The following is a 14,637-nucleotide window of genomic DNA, read 5'->3' as shown; positions in this document are numbered from 1 at the left end:
TTATTTGGAACCAAAGTCTGTATGAGAATATTTTAAGGGAAATAAATAAGATCAGGTGACAAAGCTTCTACAAAGCATCAGGACCTAAAATCGACTGAGGGATCCATAAATAAACTAGAAAGATAGAAAAAAAAAAATCAGTGATTCCATCCAAGGTGCTTGCTTTTCTATAAAATCTGGAAACTAGAAATTGCTGCTATTAGCTCAACAACAGCTAATAAAGGGCATGCGTGGCACAGTCACTGTGCTGACAGTCAAGTGTGATCTACTTGGTGTAACAGCAATCACCAGCTAAGCCAAGTGTGGAGATGCTCGAGTGCAAAACAAAACTGCTCAGTTTTTCTACTGAGCAAAAACAACTACTTTGGATTTAATAAACAAAACGCACGCCCACCGTTGCCTTACGTCTAAGTGTTGCCTCCTCACGTGACCTGTCTTCTTAGAAACTAGGTGAGAACCAGGTGTGGTTCTGAGTGATCGATGGATAATTCAGGAGGTCACCACAGGACGCTTCTAAAGCTCCAGAAGACTCGTGGTCGTTCTTCACAGCCGAGAGCCCCCAACCTTGGCCCGGGGGGCCAAACGGCCACCACGCCCCCCGCACGGAACACACTGGCCCCCTCCACCACTACCTGCCAGACAGGCAGCCACACCTGCCGGGCTCCTCCGAAGCCTCGCGTGGCTTAGGAGTCAGTTACACTTACAGTGAATGAAATGGAACAAGGACGTTCCCAAAGGAAAGACTTGACTCGTCTGTGTTCTCTGGACTGACGTGCAGTGTACGTAGGAAAAGACAACTCTGGTCTGGCATCCCTTTCTAAGACACGGTGAAGCTCCTTTTCTAGGTTAAAACTCTCTGCAGGAAGCAAGGCAGGGTTTCCCCTAAAATCTATGAGCCAGTAAACACTAATGGGACTGGCCAGTCTTTCACTAAGATACAAAATATTAGTAAATGATTTGGTACATAGCTAAGATAGGGTAGGGGCATCTTTGGTGGCTCAGATGGTAAAGAATCAGCCTGCTGAGCAGGGGACGTGGGCTCAATCCATGGGCTGGGAAGACGTCCTGGAGAACAGAATGGCTATCCACTCCAGTATTCTTGCCGGGAAAGTTCTGTGGACAGGAGCCTGGCTGGCTGGAGTCCATGGGGTCACACAGAGTCAGACACGACTGAGCAACTAACATTTTCACTAAAACAAGTCAGAATTGACTAGAAAATAGGAAATACTTTTATCACAGAAAAATTTTTCTAATAAAACCCATTAAGATTACCATGCTAAGTCACTTCAGTCGTGTCCGACTCTGTGTGACCCCATAGACGGCAGCCCACCAAGCTCCCCCATCCCTGGGATTCCCAGGCAAGAACACTGGAGTGGGTTGCCACTTCCTTCTCCAATGCATGAGCGTGAAAAGTGAAAGTGAAGTCGCTCAGTCGTGTCCAACTCTTAGCGACCCCATGAACTGCAGCTTACCAGGCTCCTCCATCCATGGGATTTTCCAGGCCAAGAGTACTGGAGTGGGGTGCCATTGCCTTCTCCGTAAGATTACCATAGTAATGTATTTTAAAAATACGTGTGAGGTTTAACTGTGGGTATCAACAGGCATCATTGTTCCCATCTGGCCTCTCTGTGTGGGCTCTGGGATCTGAACTCCCTGACCAGGACTGAACCTGTGCCCCACTTTGGGAGCTCAGAGTCTCAGCTACTGGGTGACCAGGGAAGTCCCCAAACAAGCGTATTCTTAAAAGCAACATTTGTTTATAGATGACACTGCACAGACACAGCCAAGTATTTTCAAATCAAAAGGAATCAAGTTTCCTTTTCTGGTCCGCCTGCCACCTCACGATACTTGCCAGTTCTGTGTTCTCCCGCAAAAGGTGACTCTCGTAATCTGCACCTTCAAAATATATCGTCCAGGTGCCTGGGGAGCGTGGGTGAGGAATTAACCTGCAAAACCCTGGGGAGAAAAACAGGCAGGCTGTGAGCATGAAAAGCCGCCGCGTCTGAGCCCTGAGCTTCAACAAGGGGCAGCGTAAGGCGTCGGCCGCACGGCGCTTCCCTAGTGAGCTGCTGCGTGCTCTCAGTCTGTAACCTCACTCTCTCTGAGAAGTGAATTAGCAGACATCAAACATCACCTGTTCATGTGAACACAGAACCTGTACACAAATATTTGTATCAGCTTTATTCATGATTAAAATCTATTTGTTTCGGTCCAATGTAATTTCAACACCAAGCAGAAAAGCGAAACTGGTTTCCCTCTCTTCTTCACCCCAGCTTTCTCCCTCACGTCTATGAGAAATTACAGAATTGCACCGAGATGCTTCCTTGCAGATCTATCTCCTCTGCTCGACTAGGAGCTCCTCAGCCAGGCTGAGAACCCCTGACAGACAGAAGGGAAGGTCAGAGGGACCAGAAGGCAGTTTTGGTAGAAGCCTGCCGGCAGGCTCGCCCCCAAAATCAGTGATTTACTCCAGGGGAACAGTGATCCCGGGGAAGGGGGCCTCCTCATTCCTCTCTGTCCTCATTTCCTTAGAGGTCACATTTACATTTTTCCCAAAAATATGAGAACATTTTAAAGAACACCTTTAATGTTTTCAACAGGGACTACTGACATGTTTACAAGACTGAGCCTGCATCATCCCTTATTTGTCAGATCTTACAGGGTCTTTCAGAGATTTTGTGACAAAGTTGTATCACGCACAAACACAATTCTTTTCTCTCAAGCGGTCTTATTAGCACCAGCTGGCAATTAGGAAGAGCACACTGCATGCTGGGCACCCCAGGCGCCGGGGGTCCTGGCTGTCCCACGGGGGTCCTCGCTGCACTCCTGCCCCCAGCAAGGATCACCTGGCTAGCATCTCAGGACAGTTATGAGGCTGTCTATGGTAGATGAGAAAAAGATGTCACAAACACACTCCATTATAATAACGACATAAATGAATTTTATCTAGTTTTAGCCTTTCATTTTTTTAAGTCACTGTCTCAATCCAGTTTTGCTGAAATACCAGCTACACTTTGTTTCTCTTCCCGCTCTTTTAGGGAATCATAATCATCATGGTTCTGAAATGTCGATGACTTAAGACTTGCTGAACGCAGGGGTGGTGATTAACATTTTTTAGCAATAAAGTATTTTTAAAATACTTATTTTATTTTATTTTTGGCTGCACTGGGTCTTTGGTGCTGCACAGGCTTTCTCTACTTGCAACAAGCAGGGGCTACTCTCCGCTGCAGTGTGCAAGCTTCCCACTGCAGCACCTTCTCCTGCTGCAGAGCACAGATTCTAGACTTGAGGGCTTGAAGTGGTGGCAACCTGCTGGCTTGCTTGCCCCGTCGCACGTGGCGTATTCCCAGACCAGGGACCGAGCCAGGGACCGTCCCTTGCATTGCAAGCCATACTCTGAATCACTGGACCACCAGGGAAGCCCAGCAATAAAGTAATTTGTCTATTGTTTTTCAGACACACTGCTTTTGCACACTCAGCAGACTGCATCTTGGTGTAAACTTTAATTCCGCATGCACTGGGAAACCAAAAACTTGATGTGACTTGATTGTCTGCAACACTCACTGCCGTGGTCTGAACTAAAGCCGCAGTATCTCTGAAGTGTGTCCTCCTCCACACGCACGACATGAAGGCAGACAGAGCCAGGGAAACGAGCTGAGCTGTGTCAAGTGCGCCCACCATCACCACACGCACGTGCCCACCCTGCACTGCAGCACCACTGGGGCTCCACTCGGGCCTCAAGACAACCGTGGGGGGGCACGCGGCATGGCTGCGACCCGGGTGGAAGGTCAGAGTGACGGGGGGCTCAGGGCTCGTCTGGCCCTGCTGCTGAATGCTCTGCTCGGGTGGCACTGACACACAGGATGGATGGAGCCCCAGGCGCACACGGAACCAGAGAGAGGACAGCACCAGGGCCGGTGAGCAGAGGTGCCCCGGGGTGCCGTGCACACCTGCTCTGACCTGATCGTGACGCCAGGTGAGCAGAGGCGCCCCGGGCGGCCGCGCCACGCCTGGCTCTGACCCCACATCCCCACTGACCGCATCCCTCCATTCCCCGGGCCCCGACCTTCCCAGAAGTGCACCGGGTGTGCGCACATGGGGTGGCCTGACACACATCAACACACAACGAGCACCAGGCCTGCCGGTATGTGGGGGGCGCGGACGCCCGGGCTGGGAAGGCGACCCACCTCTCTGGCAGAGAGGGTCCAGGAACTCCTGCAGGCCGCTGGGGACATTCCTGACGACGTCACAGGAGTAGCCGTCCTCAGGCAGGAGGAAAGGCAGCTGCAGGTCAGGGTCCTCCTCCAGCCGCACCTCCCGCCCGTCGCTGCGTGCCAGCTCGTCTGCTGTGTTCTCGGCCACGGCCACCACGTTCGCGATCAGGTCCTGCTCAGAAAACAGACGCGGGCTTGGGAGACGCTCGGCGCGGCTGACCAGTGATGACCAGACGTGCTTGGTCACGTGGGGTGTGGCCACACACACACACATGCAGGGTGCCTCGCAGAGGGAAAGCCAGTTCATCCACAGCTCAGACCGGCCTGGGGAGCAACCGAGCACTAGCACGGCACACACTCTGTTTGTGCTAAAGACACTATTACTTTGTGAATAAACATCTGTAGTTCTAAATAGAAACTGTTTGATCACAAGAAAATAAGTCTTTTTCCTTTTCAAAAATAATTTTTTCCTTGCACATTTTTAAACGTCAAGTTGCTAATAACCTTATTTTTTTACTTAATGACAGGAAAAAGTTTACACAATGTTAAATATTAAAAAAATACATATTCCCAAGTTATGTAGAGGTTGTTGCCTTATGATGGGTTTACAGGTGATTTCTGCTTAAGAACTTCCAGTTACTAGATAATGTACATACAGGACAGTTCACAGGGTGAACACCCCCTCTTCACCCCAGGTAGGTGACAGAACCACACCCCATAGAAGCTGCCGTCCCTGCCCTGTCCTCTGTCTCAAAGTCATGGCCCCCAGGCTTCTCCCTGGGTCCTCCCGTGTCCCTAAGCCCAGAGTGTGGACCGCGGCTCTACCCTCCCACAGGGCTGTGGTCACAGCCCCCTCCCAACATGCAGCCGCGTCAGGACCCCTTTCAGGATTGTAACCCAGTCTGTCTGGGGACAGTTAGTGGGTTCCAGGTTTTGGCCCCCGCCTTCTGTTGGCATACACTCAGCACTGGAGGTGAAGCCATCCGTGGGATTGGGTCCCCTGCACACTGGACTCTCAGGACACCTGTGCCCAGCTGCTGTTACCGCGGGGCTGTGCTCGGGCAGTGTTTCATGAAGAGCCGGCTGCATCACGCACTGTTCTCTGTGCTCTCTGTTCCTCTGGAGAGATCTCTGGGTAACAGACTCTGCTCTGCGTGAGGATCTGACTTCCCCAGGCAGGCGCCTCAGCACCTCTGGGAGGCAGCCCTCGAGGGGGGCCCTGCCCTGCTGCTGGCTGCCGACGTGAGGGGCCCTGGGGTCTCGGGTCACAGTGCTGAGCCCCGAACTCAGGGTGAGGGCAACTTCCTCACTCCCTGCCCTGGCTTTCCAAGAACCTCGTTCCCTGCATTAAATCCCCGTCTACTTAAAACGCTTACGTGGTCTCTATGTCTCGCATGGCGCCCTAACTCCTACAGACGTCAACAGCAAAAGTGACCTTGTAAGATGACTACGTAAACTTTCTCATTCTTTTCTCCTTTTCCCTGCACAGACGCGATGCGTGGTGACCGGCGCCCCACCTACCGCAGGGACAAAAGGCTCATCGGGTGCACAGTGGTAATTCTGCAGTAAGGCTTGGAGCTGCAGTGAATTTAACTTGAAGCAGGTGCTGTTTATATTTGGAATGTCATCAGGTGCGTACTTATCCATCGTAAGCAAAGTGGTTGCCTATGAACAAGCAACAGGAAAACCATGATTTAAAAGTATTTCATAAATATTCCCCTTTATATAATATTTGTGAAACTGAAGTAACTTGCTAATTTGACTTTCAAATGCAGGGTGTTTTTAAGAAAACACATTTCCATTCACATTACTTATATGCGTCAAGTTGGACTCAAAGCACCATCTAGTTAAAGGTGTTAGATAACCTCGTGTGTGCTCCACAGATTCAGTCGTATCTGACTGTGACTCAATGGACTGTAGCCCGCCAGGCTCCTCAGTCCATGGAATTCCCCAGGCAAGAATACTGGAGGGGGTTGCCATTTCCTTCTCCAGGGGATCTTCTTTTATTAAAATTGTATGTATAAGAAGAACCAATAATTTATGTGCAAAAACCACTTAAAAAGCCTTAGAAACTTTAAACACTTATATAACCAGATTACCATTACTAAGGTCTGAATAAAACAACATTGTAATGACCTTTCTAATAACTAGCTGATTCAATCAAAGTAAAAGGGCAGAAATCTCTATACTGTGTCTCTTTAAGAGATTGAGGAAAAAATACAAAATTACACACTAAAAATAACAAAGCAGGTTCCAGGTACTCCTTTCCGTAACTGCAGAGCACCAGGGTGTAGTCTCCAGGCCCCGGGAAAGCCCAGAGCGGGTGAAGCCGCGAGGACCAGGCTCTCGTGTCCCGCGTCCCTTCTGCTGCTCCTGCCCTCTTCCTGGCGATGTGATGGGTTTCTGAGGGGGTGTGCACAGTTCTCTCCGTCGCCTGTGTTTCTACGGGAGGGTTCTGCCTCGGGTCGCCCTGCGAGTAGCCCTGACTTTCTGCCTCGGGTCGCCCTGCGAGTAGCCCTGACTTTCTGCCTCAGGGTCGCCCTGCGAGTAGCCCTGACTTTCTGCCTCGGGTTGCCCTGTGAGTAGCCCTGACTTTCTGCCTCGGGTCGCCCTGTGAGTAGCCCTGACTTTCTGCCTCGGGTCGCCTGCCTTGGGTTGCCCTGCGAGTAGCCCTGACTTTCTGCCTCGGGTCGCCCTGCGAGTAGCCCTGACTTTCTGCCTCGGGTCGCCCTGTGAGTAGCCCTGACTTTCTGCCTCGGGGTCGCCTGCGAGTAGCCCTGGCTTTCTGCGTCACGTTTCTGTTTCGGGTCGCCCTGCGAGTAGCCCTGACTTTCTGCATCACGTTTCTGACTCGGGTCGCCCTGCGTGTGGCCCTGACTTTCTGCGTCACGTTTCTGCTTCGGGTCGCCCTGCGAGTAGCCCTGACTTTCTGCATCACGTTTCTGCCTTGGGTCGCCCTGCGAGTAGCCCTGACTTTCTGCGTCACGTTTCTGCTTCGGGTCGCCCTGCGAGTAGCCCTGACTTTCTGCGTCACGTTTCTGCCTTGGGTCGCCCTGCGAGTAGCCCTGACTTTCTGCGTCACGTTTCTGCTTCGGGTCGCCCTGCGTGTGGCCCTGACTTTCTGCGTCACGTTTCTGCCTCGTGTCGCCCTGCGTGTGGCCCTGACTCTCCGCGTCACGGCCGAGGGCAGCGACGGGCAGCCATGTGCTAGGCGGAGGTGCACGGCAGGGGCTCGGGCACACACACCAACCTGTCCTGTTTCACGTTCTTTCCTCATTTAGGCTATTACGGAATACTGAGCAGCGTTCCCAGTGCTACACAGGAGGTCCTTATTGGTTATCCATTTTATTCCTCGTATTTTTAAAGTGCCAGCTACCAACCATTTTAAAATTAGAGTTTCTCAGGGTATGCAGCTTCATGACACACACCTCACTGTTCCAGGTGTTTACTCTGCTGATCGCCACCTGTTACGGGCTGTACTGTGTCCTCTGAAATTCACACTGTGAAACCCCAACACTCAGGGGGTAAACCTGGGGTAAACTTCGGACTGTGACCTCATCTTGAGAAAGGATGTTGACAGAAGGAATCAGGTTAACCCAAGTTAGTAGATCTGGGGTCCCTATGAAAGGCAGACGCTGGGGCAGAGATGAGGCCTGAGAGAGGCCTCCTGAAGACCGAGGCGCAGGCAGGATGCTGGAGACCAGCAGCCACAGCGGAAGGCTGAGGAGCTACAGACAGGCTCTCCCTCTGGGAACCAGTGTGCCCCGACCTCAGTCTCAGACTTCCGGACAATGCGCTTCTTTTGTTTAAGCTACCAGATTGCTGTACCTTGTGAGAGCAGCCCAGGCAGACAAGTACACCACTGTCTCATCCGAAGCGCACGTGAAGACCCCGGGGAGGTGCCGAGACGCCCCGGGGGAGTCAGAGATGCTGGGGCCACGCGGCCGGCCCCACTCACCTGCACGATCCGGCTCAGGTGGCAGTCAGCCGCCAGCTCCAGGCCCTGCTTCTCGGCCCAGGCCTCCACGTGCCCGAGCTGCTGGCGGAGGATGGCACCCCAGTAGTGGGAGCAGAGCCCCGACTCGGGGTCGGTCACCAGCCGGTTGAACAGCCACATGTTGATGAAGTGGAAGAGTTGGGAGAAGAGCTGGATGGTCAGCGCGGCATTGACCCGGCAGCGACGCAGCAGGGACATGGCGCCCGTGAGCGTGTGCAGCACGTCGTCTGTGAGGGGAGAGGGCTTGTGGTCAGTGCCCGCCCTGCTCTGCTCGACACCTGCCCATCCAGCCACATGCCAGTGTCCACCGCACCAACCGAGAGCCCCAGTGGGCCCCCAAAATGAGAGCTGTTCCTGTATGGAACACAGGGGGGTTCGCCATACCAGCAGGACGTCCCGCGGACTCTGATCACATCCACCCCTCAGACCGCGGACGCTGAGGTGAGCGCCCCTAAGACAGCTCCTTAGACCACGGACACTGAAATGACCACCCCTCAGACCGCAGGACGCTGAAACAAAGGCACCTCAGGCTGCGGGTGCTGAATCAATGGCACCTCAGACCGCGGATGCTGAAAACGAGCGCCCCTCAGACCGCGGATATTAAAATGAAGGTAAACACAGAGGCTGGAAGGAGGGGCTGAAGCAGAAAGAGAAAGGCCTAACCTATTTTTGGTCTCTGCAGACTGTCCTCTTCGGGGTCGTCCAGAAAAGCGGGCATGTAATTATTCAGCTCTGACTGAAGACAGTGAACCAGGTACCTGAAAAACATTGACAGTTTTAATAACCTCAGCATGACGCCCTGCTACTATCACACAGGTAAAACAATCTGTACCGTTTAGAAATATTTTCCATGTACGACATCTATGTAATAGTTTTCCTCTCAGGATTCATACCTAATTAAACTCAATTCATTAAACCAACACATTCTACGTGTAGCTATTTATGCTTCAGTTGTGCTCACATACTAGTAAGGTAATGCTCAAAATCCTTCCAGCAGGGTTCAGTAGTATCTGAACTGAGAACTTCCAGATGTACAAGCTGAGTTTAGAAAAAGGCAGCGGAACCAAAGATCAAATTGCCAACATCCATTTAGTCATAAAAAAGGGAATCCCACAAAAACATCTACTTCTGCTTTATTGACTATGAGAGAATCTTTGACTGTGTAAAACACAGTGAACTGTGGGAAATTATTAAAGTGATGGGAACACCAGACTACCTCACTCGTATGTGGGTCAAGAAGCAACAGTTAGAACTGGACATGGAAAAACAGACTGGTTCCAAATTGGGAAAGGAGTACATCGAGGCTGTATACTGTCACCCTGCCTATTTAACTTCTACACAGAGTGTATCACGTGAAATGCTGGACTGGATGAAGCACAAGCTGGAATCAAGACTGCCAGGAGGAATATCAATAACCTCAGATACGCAGATGACACCACCCTTACGGCAGAAAGTGAAGAGGAACTAAAGAGCCTCTTGATAAGACTGAAAGAGGAAAGTGAAAAAGCTGGCTTGAAAATCAACATTCAAAACCTAAGATATCTCAAGAGGGAGGGGACATATGTACACCTATGGTTAATTCATGCTGATGTATGGCAGAAATCAAATCATTATTTATAAAGCAATTATCCTTCAATTAAAAATAAAAAAAAAAAAAAAAGGCAAAAAACAAGTAAGATCATGGTATCCAGTCTTGGGCTTCAAAGTCACTGTGAAAGGTTACTGTAGCCATGAAATTTTTAAAGACACTTCCCCTTGGAAGCAAACCTATGACAAACCTAGATAGCATATTAAAAAGCAGAGACATTACTTTGCTGACAAACGTCCGTACAGGCAAAGCTAAGGTTTACCAGTTGTCATGTACAGATGTGAGAACTGGACCATAAAGAAGGCTGAGCACTGAAAAATTGATGCTTTTGAACTGTGGTGTTGGACAAGACTCTTGTGCGTCCCTTGGACAGCAAGGAGATCCAACCAGTCAATCTTAAAGGAAATTAGTCCTGAATATTCAGTGGAAGCGGAGAAGGCAACGGCACCCCACTCTACTCTTGCCTGGAAAATGCCATGGACAGAGGAGCCTGGTGGGCTGCAGTCCATGGGGTCGAGAAGAGTAGGACATGACTGACAGACTTCACTTTCACTTTTCACTTTCATGCACTGGAGAAGGAAATGGCAACCCACTCCAGTGTTCTTTCCTGGAGAATCCCAGGGACAGGGGAGCCTCGTGAGCTGCCATCTATGGGGTCACACAGAGTGGGACACGACTGAAGCGACTTAGCAGCAGCAGCATTCAGTGGAAGGACTGATGCTGAAGCTGAAACTCAAATGGCCACCTGATGCGAAGAGCCAATTCACTGGAAAAGGCCCTGATGCTGGGAAAGACTGAGGGCAGGAGGAGAAGGGGCGGCAGAGGACCAGATGGTTGGATGGCATCACTGACTCAATGGACATGAGGCGTGTGAGCAAGCTCCAGCAGACAGTGAAGGGTAGGGAGTCCTGGCATGCTGCAGTCTGTGGGGTGGCAAAGAGTCGGACATGCCTTAGCAACTGAACAACACCAACACTTCTTGATATCTATCTTCAGTTAGGGTGAATAAAAATCTTTCAAATGAGTTCTGAAGATTTAAAGAGAAAGCATGACTGAAGTCTTTACAGACATGGGTTCTTACTTAAAGGCCATCTGCACCAAGTGTGCCAGGACGTCCTGTGCATCCAGTGTGATCCGACTGAGGTCTCGGTCCTGCTTGATGAAGTTGAGCAGCTCGGACGCATTGGCCATCCAGAAGGCAAGGGCCCCTGCAATGTTCTTCTGTTTCTGCAGACAGAAGGCAACTCCGTAAGCAGCCACAGGACAGACAAACAGCACACACGAAAGGAATGCTCCTGAAAAGCTGCCGAAGATAGACCAGTACCTCCCCATTCTCGCCAGGGTACTGAGCACAGATACCAGATACTTGCAGAGGAATTTGGGTGCAGATGCAGCAATGGGCAGTGAGGCCCACTGCAACTTCTCAGGATTCAGGTACAGACACATGGCTCTAGTGAGCAACAATTTATGGCATTAGTGCGGAAAGGAGCCATCAGTCCTACAACACCGAATTGGAGACTGCACTTTATCTGGTAATCTGTGACGCACACACACATGTATCCATGGTTACCCACCGCCACCCTGATACTCGAAGTCACTGGCACGGACACCAAGCAACTTGGTATCAAGTACTGATCTATCGCGTCATCTCCCGACCACATGAGCAGGCCAGGCAACCTCAGATGAGATCCAAAGAATAGGAACCAAGGATAAACAACAAAGAGGAGAAACAGAACTTTTGTCATTTCATATCCACACTGAAGTGCATTAAGCAAAAGTTATGAAATGCTGATAAAGGTTGCACAGTCAAAAAAGGATTTTAGTACTGCATGTTCCAGCTGCTGAATGAGTGTTATGAGCCTCAGTCCAGTTGTTTTGTACTTTGACATGGAAGCAGCATGAGAAACTCAGCTAAGCCAACACAGCTAGGATCGGCTCCCAGCAGTATGTCCTACCTGATCAACCTGGTCTACTTCCTGGAGAAAAACAGACGAGGGGAAACCAAGCAGAACGAGAGAAAGAAACTCGTAAACAGTCATGATCGTTAAAAAAAATCAAAACACTAACATGAAGGCACGACACGAGGGCACGACATTCAGTTACGCTAGTCCACGTTACACACTCCTTGTGGCTGCGAGGAGCTCGGGAAATATAGGGCATAAAGGGGGGGCTTCCTCCTCTTAATGCTGGCACAAAAACGAAGGGAGTTCCTAGACTTCGTTTGTATAGAAGATGTTGCCGTGAACAAATGAATACACCGATTTCTTTGAAAGATGTACAAAGACTGGGCTTCCTAACATCTCTGAGCAACACTGTGTGTGTGAGGCGACCTAAAGGTACACGACTTCAGAGTCTATTCCCCTGGACCAGCGGATAAGGATGGAGACACAGGAAAGACCAACAAAATCAGTAAGAGTTGAAAACTCTAAAATGTATCAAAAACTTGTATTATTTCTATACTACAAAGGAGCAAGTTGCTTTTTGCAAGTAGGTTTCTTATGAATTTAAGATTTTTAATTATTCTAAAATTCCTCCTAAAAATTCAAGATTCTTTCAATCACACACTGAACCTAAATCTTAAGTATGAAAGCCTTAATAATGTGATTTCACTGCCAGTTCCAGTAAGAAAAGCCCATCAGAAGTGTCTGCTGATGGGAGTTTCATAATCTGAAATCCAAGCACGAGGGAGACAGAAGCCAGCTCTGAACAACAGCTGAAAAGGGAATCCACGTTTGTGTATAAAATAACAGGCGTGACTTGATAGTGCCCAAACAGAAGGAGCTTCCTTTTCATCTACTTCCTCCCTCGGGGGAAGACTCTTAAAACTCCTCAGAGTCACAGGCTAACCACTCACACAGGAGAAACCTTTTTTTGAAAATGTTAAAAAAGCCTTCTATGACAGTTCTGAGGGGATGAAAAGATTAGCTTGCCTCCAACTATCCTGACAGGAAAAAAGCAACCAAATCATCTAATGTGTTGCTTAAGATCACGTACCTCAAGTGTCACAGCTGAATAATGCTGACGAGTGGTTTAGGAAAACTTTTTTAGAAGTCTGTAAATTTACTTTTAAGGACTTTAAAGATTAAATCTTCAAGTTACCTCTAAGTATGAAAAACTGTTATGCCAATTTTATCAACTACAGGCAAACAGTAATAAAGGAAACGAACCATTCTACCGAGAGAATATGCTAATTTCCTGAAATTTGAAAACTGGTTTACGAAAGAAGTTGAACCTGATTTTCATCGTGAGTGAGAAATGTCATCACATCCACGATACCTACGCCCATGATGGGAAACCCAGAGGCTGACTAGCAGCAGCCTGGTGGGGCCATCATCAAAGAGCGAGTCCTTTTTTACAGCAACTAAAAGATTCTGCAGGTGGTCGTCAGGGACCCATGGGGCAGGTGATGCAGAGAACTGCTTGGTGGGCGAGGGGTCCTGTCAGGAGGGACAGGGACCCCGTGTGGGCGAGGGGTCCATCGGGAGGGACGGGGACCCCGTGGAGCCAAGCACAGGCACCCACACAGCACTGAGGGCCCTGAATGCGACCCAGCTACTCACTTTATAACGGTTCATTTTACGATACGTGAATTATTTTTTAATTCTCAATGCCCTCTCACACCTAGTGTGATTTTAAGGGCCTTTTTCACGGTCATTATGTGACCACACACAAACCTTCCCTTCCCTTAAATTTTGTAGGAAAGAAAACAAAAGAAAGGTTTACATTTCAACTTTGAAAGCTGTACAATTTTGCATCCTGCTTATGTAACTTTTGCTTTAGAAAAAAAATTATTCAGATAAAGTCAAGCATGTAAGCAAATCTGAAACGTTAAAAAAAAAACAACTGACTTAGTTGATTTAAAAGTTATCACCACAGTCATGGGCTGGTGCGGCCCTGCAAGTCAGCGCTTACCTGGATCACCCCTTCCATCATGCTCACCATCTTGTTGACGATGGCCATGACTTTGTGCGTGCGTTCCGCGGGGCTGACGTCGGGTCTGTACTGGCTGGACAATACATACCGACACGCCATGTATAACACGTAAGTAGGTGACAACTTAAAATGGACTGTAGAGCTATTAGTGTAATTTATAATGGCAGATAAAAATGAATCTTCAGCTGTGAAAAGATTTCAAAAAAGAAAAAAAAAAAACATGAAAACTCAGACGAAGAAAAATGGAATAAGAAATAATTCACTACCAGTAGAATCTGAAATTACTCACAACTTTCCCTGAATTCAATGCTTGCAGGCAGAATCAGGTCAGGCCCGGGAGCATCCTGAGTTCTGAAAAAGCAAAGTGGCCATCTCTTAAAACCAGGTCACATTAGCTAACAGCACCCCAACAAACAGTGCGGATTCTGCAACTATTTTTTAAAAGTCAATATTGCATACAAAGTCTCGGCTCATTTTCACGTGGAGACTCTTCCAATATGCGGGTGAGGGAACTGGGGGTCATCCCAGCCCAGCTGCTCACGGGTCAGATCCTGAGTATCTGCTTCTGTCAGGAGAACACACCCGACCACGAGTCAGTTCTTGATGAAGACGCCCTGCGCTGTAGAGACGGGGCTGCCGGGCGCCCACTACCACAACGGCTTGAGTAACAGTGAAAGACACCACTGGGAGAAAGAGAAAGTCTAAACCTCCCTGAGCTTGAAACTGAGCTCTCACACACGAGAGGGAAAAACGCTCTAACAGCCGGACACCACCTGCCTCTCCTGGTCAATCAGACGGGTGGTCCCTGCCAGCCCGGCCCGCGGCTGCGCTGTGTCAGCATCTGTCCAGGCGCACAGCGACGGCACCTCAGGGTGACCAAGACAGCTGACCAGAGGGCTACGGGC

At 49.5% G+C, this 14,637-nt stretch overlaps 1 protein-coding gene across 11 annotated transcripts in view; it reads right to left on the bottom strand.

Annotated features, from left to right (window-relative positions):
* Positions 1-14,637, bottom strand: part of AFDN (afadin, adherens junction formation factor) — a 113,786-nt gene that overhangs the window by 30,469 nt on the left and 68,680 nt on the right. For 6 of the 11 annotated variants that reach the window (XR_003512721.1, XM_027552044.1, XM_027552045.1 and 3 more), the window contains 9 exons: positions 14,022-14,083; positions 13,712-13,917; positions 11,755-11,775; positions 10,881-11,026; positions 8,875-8,969; positions 8,173-8,438; positions 5,736-5,879; positions 4,188-4,386; positions 1,853-1,956 (listed from right to left, as the gene is read on the bottom strand). Coding sequence is in view for 10 of the 11 variants with exons in the window: in XM_027552044.1 (XP_027407845.1) it covers positions 1,853-1,956; positions 4,188-4,386; positions 5,736-5,879; positions 8,173-8,438; positions 8,875-8,969; positions 10,881-11,026; positions 11,755-11,775; positions 13,712-13,917; positions 14,022-14,083 (1,243 nt within the window). In the remaining variant the exon portion in view is untranslated. The remainder of the gene's footprint in view (positions 1-1,852; positions 1,957-4,187; positions 4,387-5,735; positions 5,880-8,172; positions 8,439-8,874; positions 8,970-10,880; positions 11,027-11,754; positions 11,776-13,711; positions 13,918-14,021; positions 14,084-14,637) is intronic. The other 5 variants (XM_027552049.1, XM_027552053.1, XM_027552048.1 and 2 more) reach the window with 1 other exon arrangement.

The sequence above is a fragment of the Bos indicus x Bos taurus genome, chromosome 9 (assembly GCF_003369695.1).
Source record: "Bos indicus x Bos taurus breed Angus x Brahman F1 hybrid chromosome 9, Bos_hybrid_MaternalHap_v2.0, whole genome shotgun sequence".
In the NCBI taxonomy this organism is placed as follows: Eukaryota; Metazoa; Chordata; class Mammalia; order Artiodactyla; family Bovidae; genus Bos; species Bos indicus x Bos taurus.
This window is presented reverse-complemented; position numbering and strand designations above follow the sequence as displayed.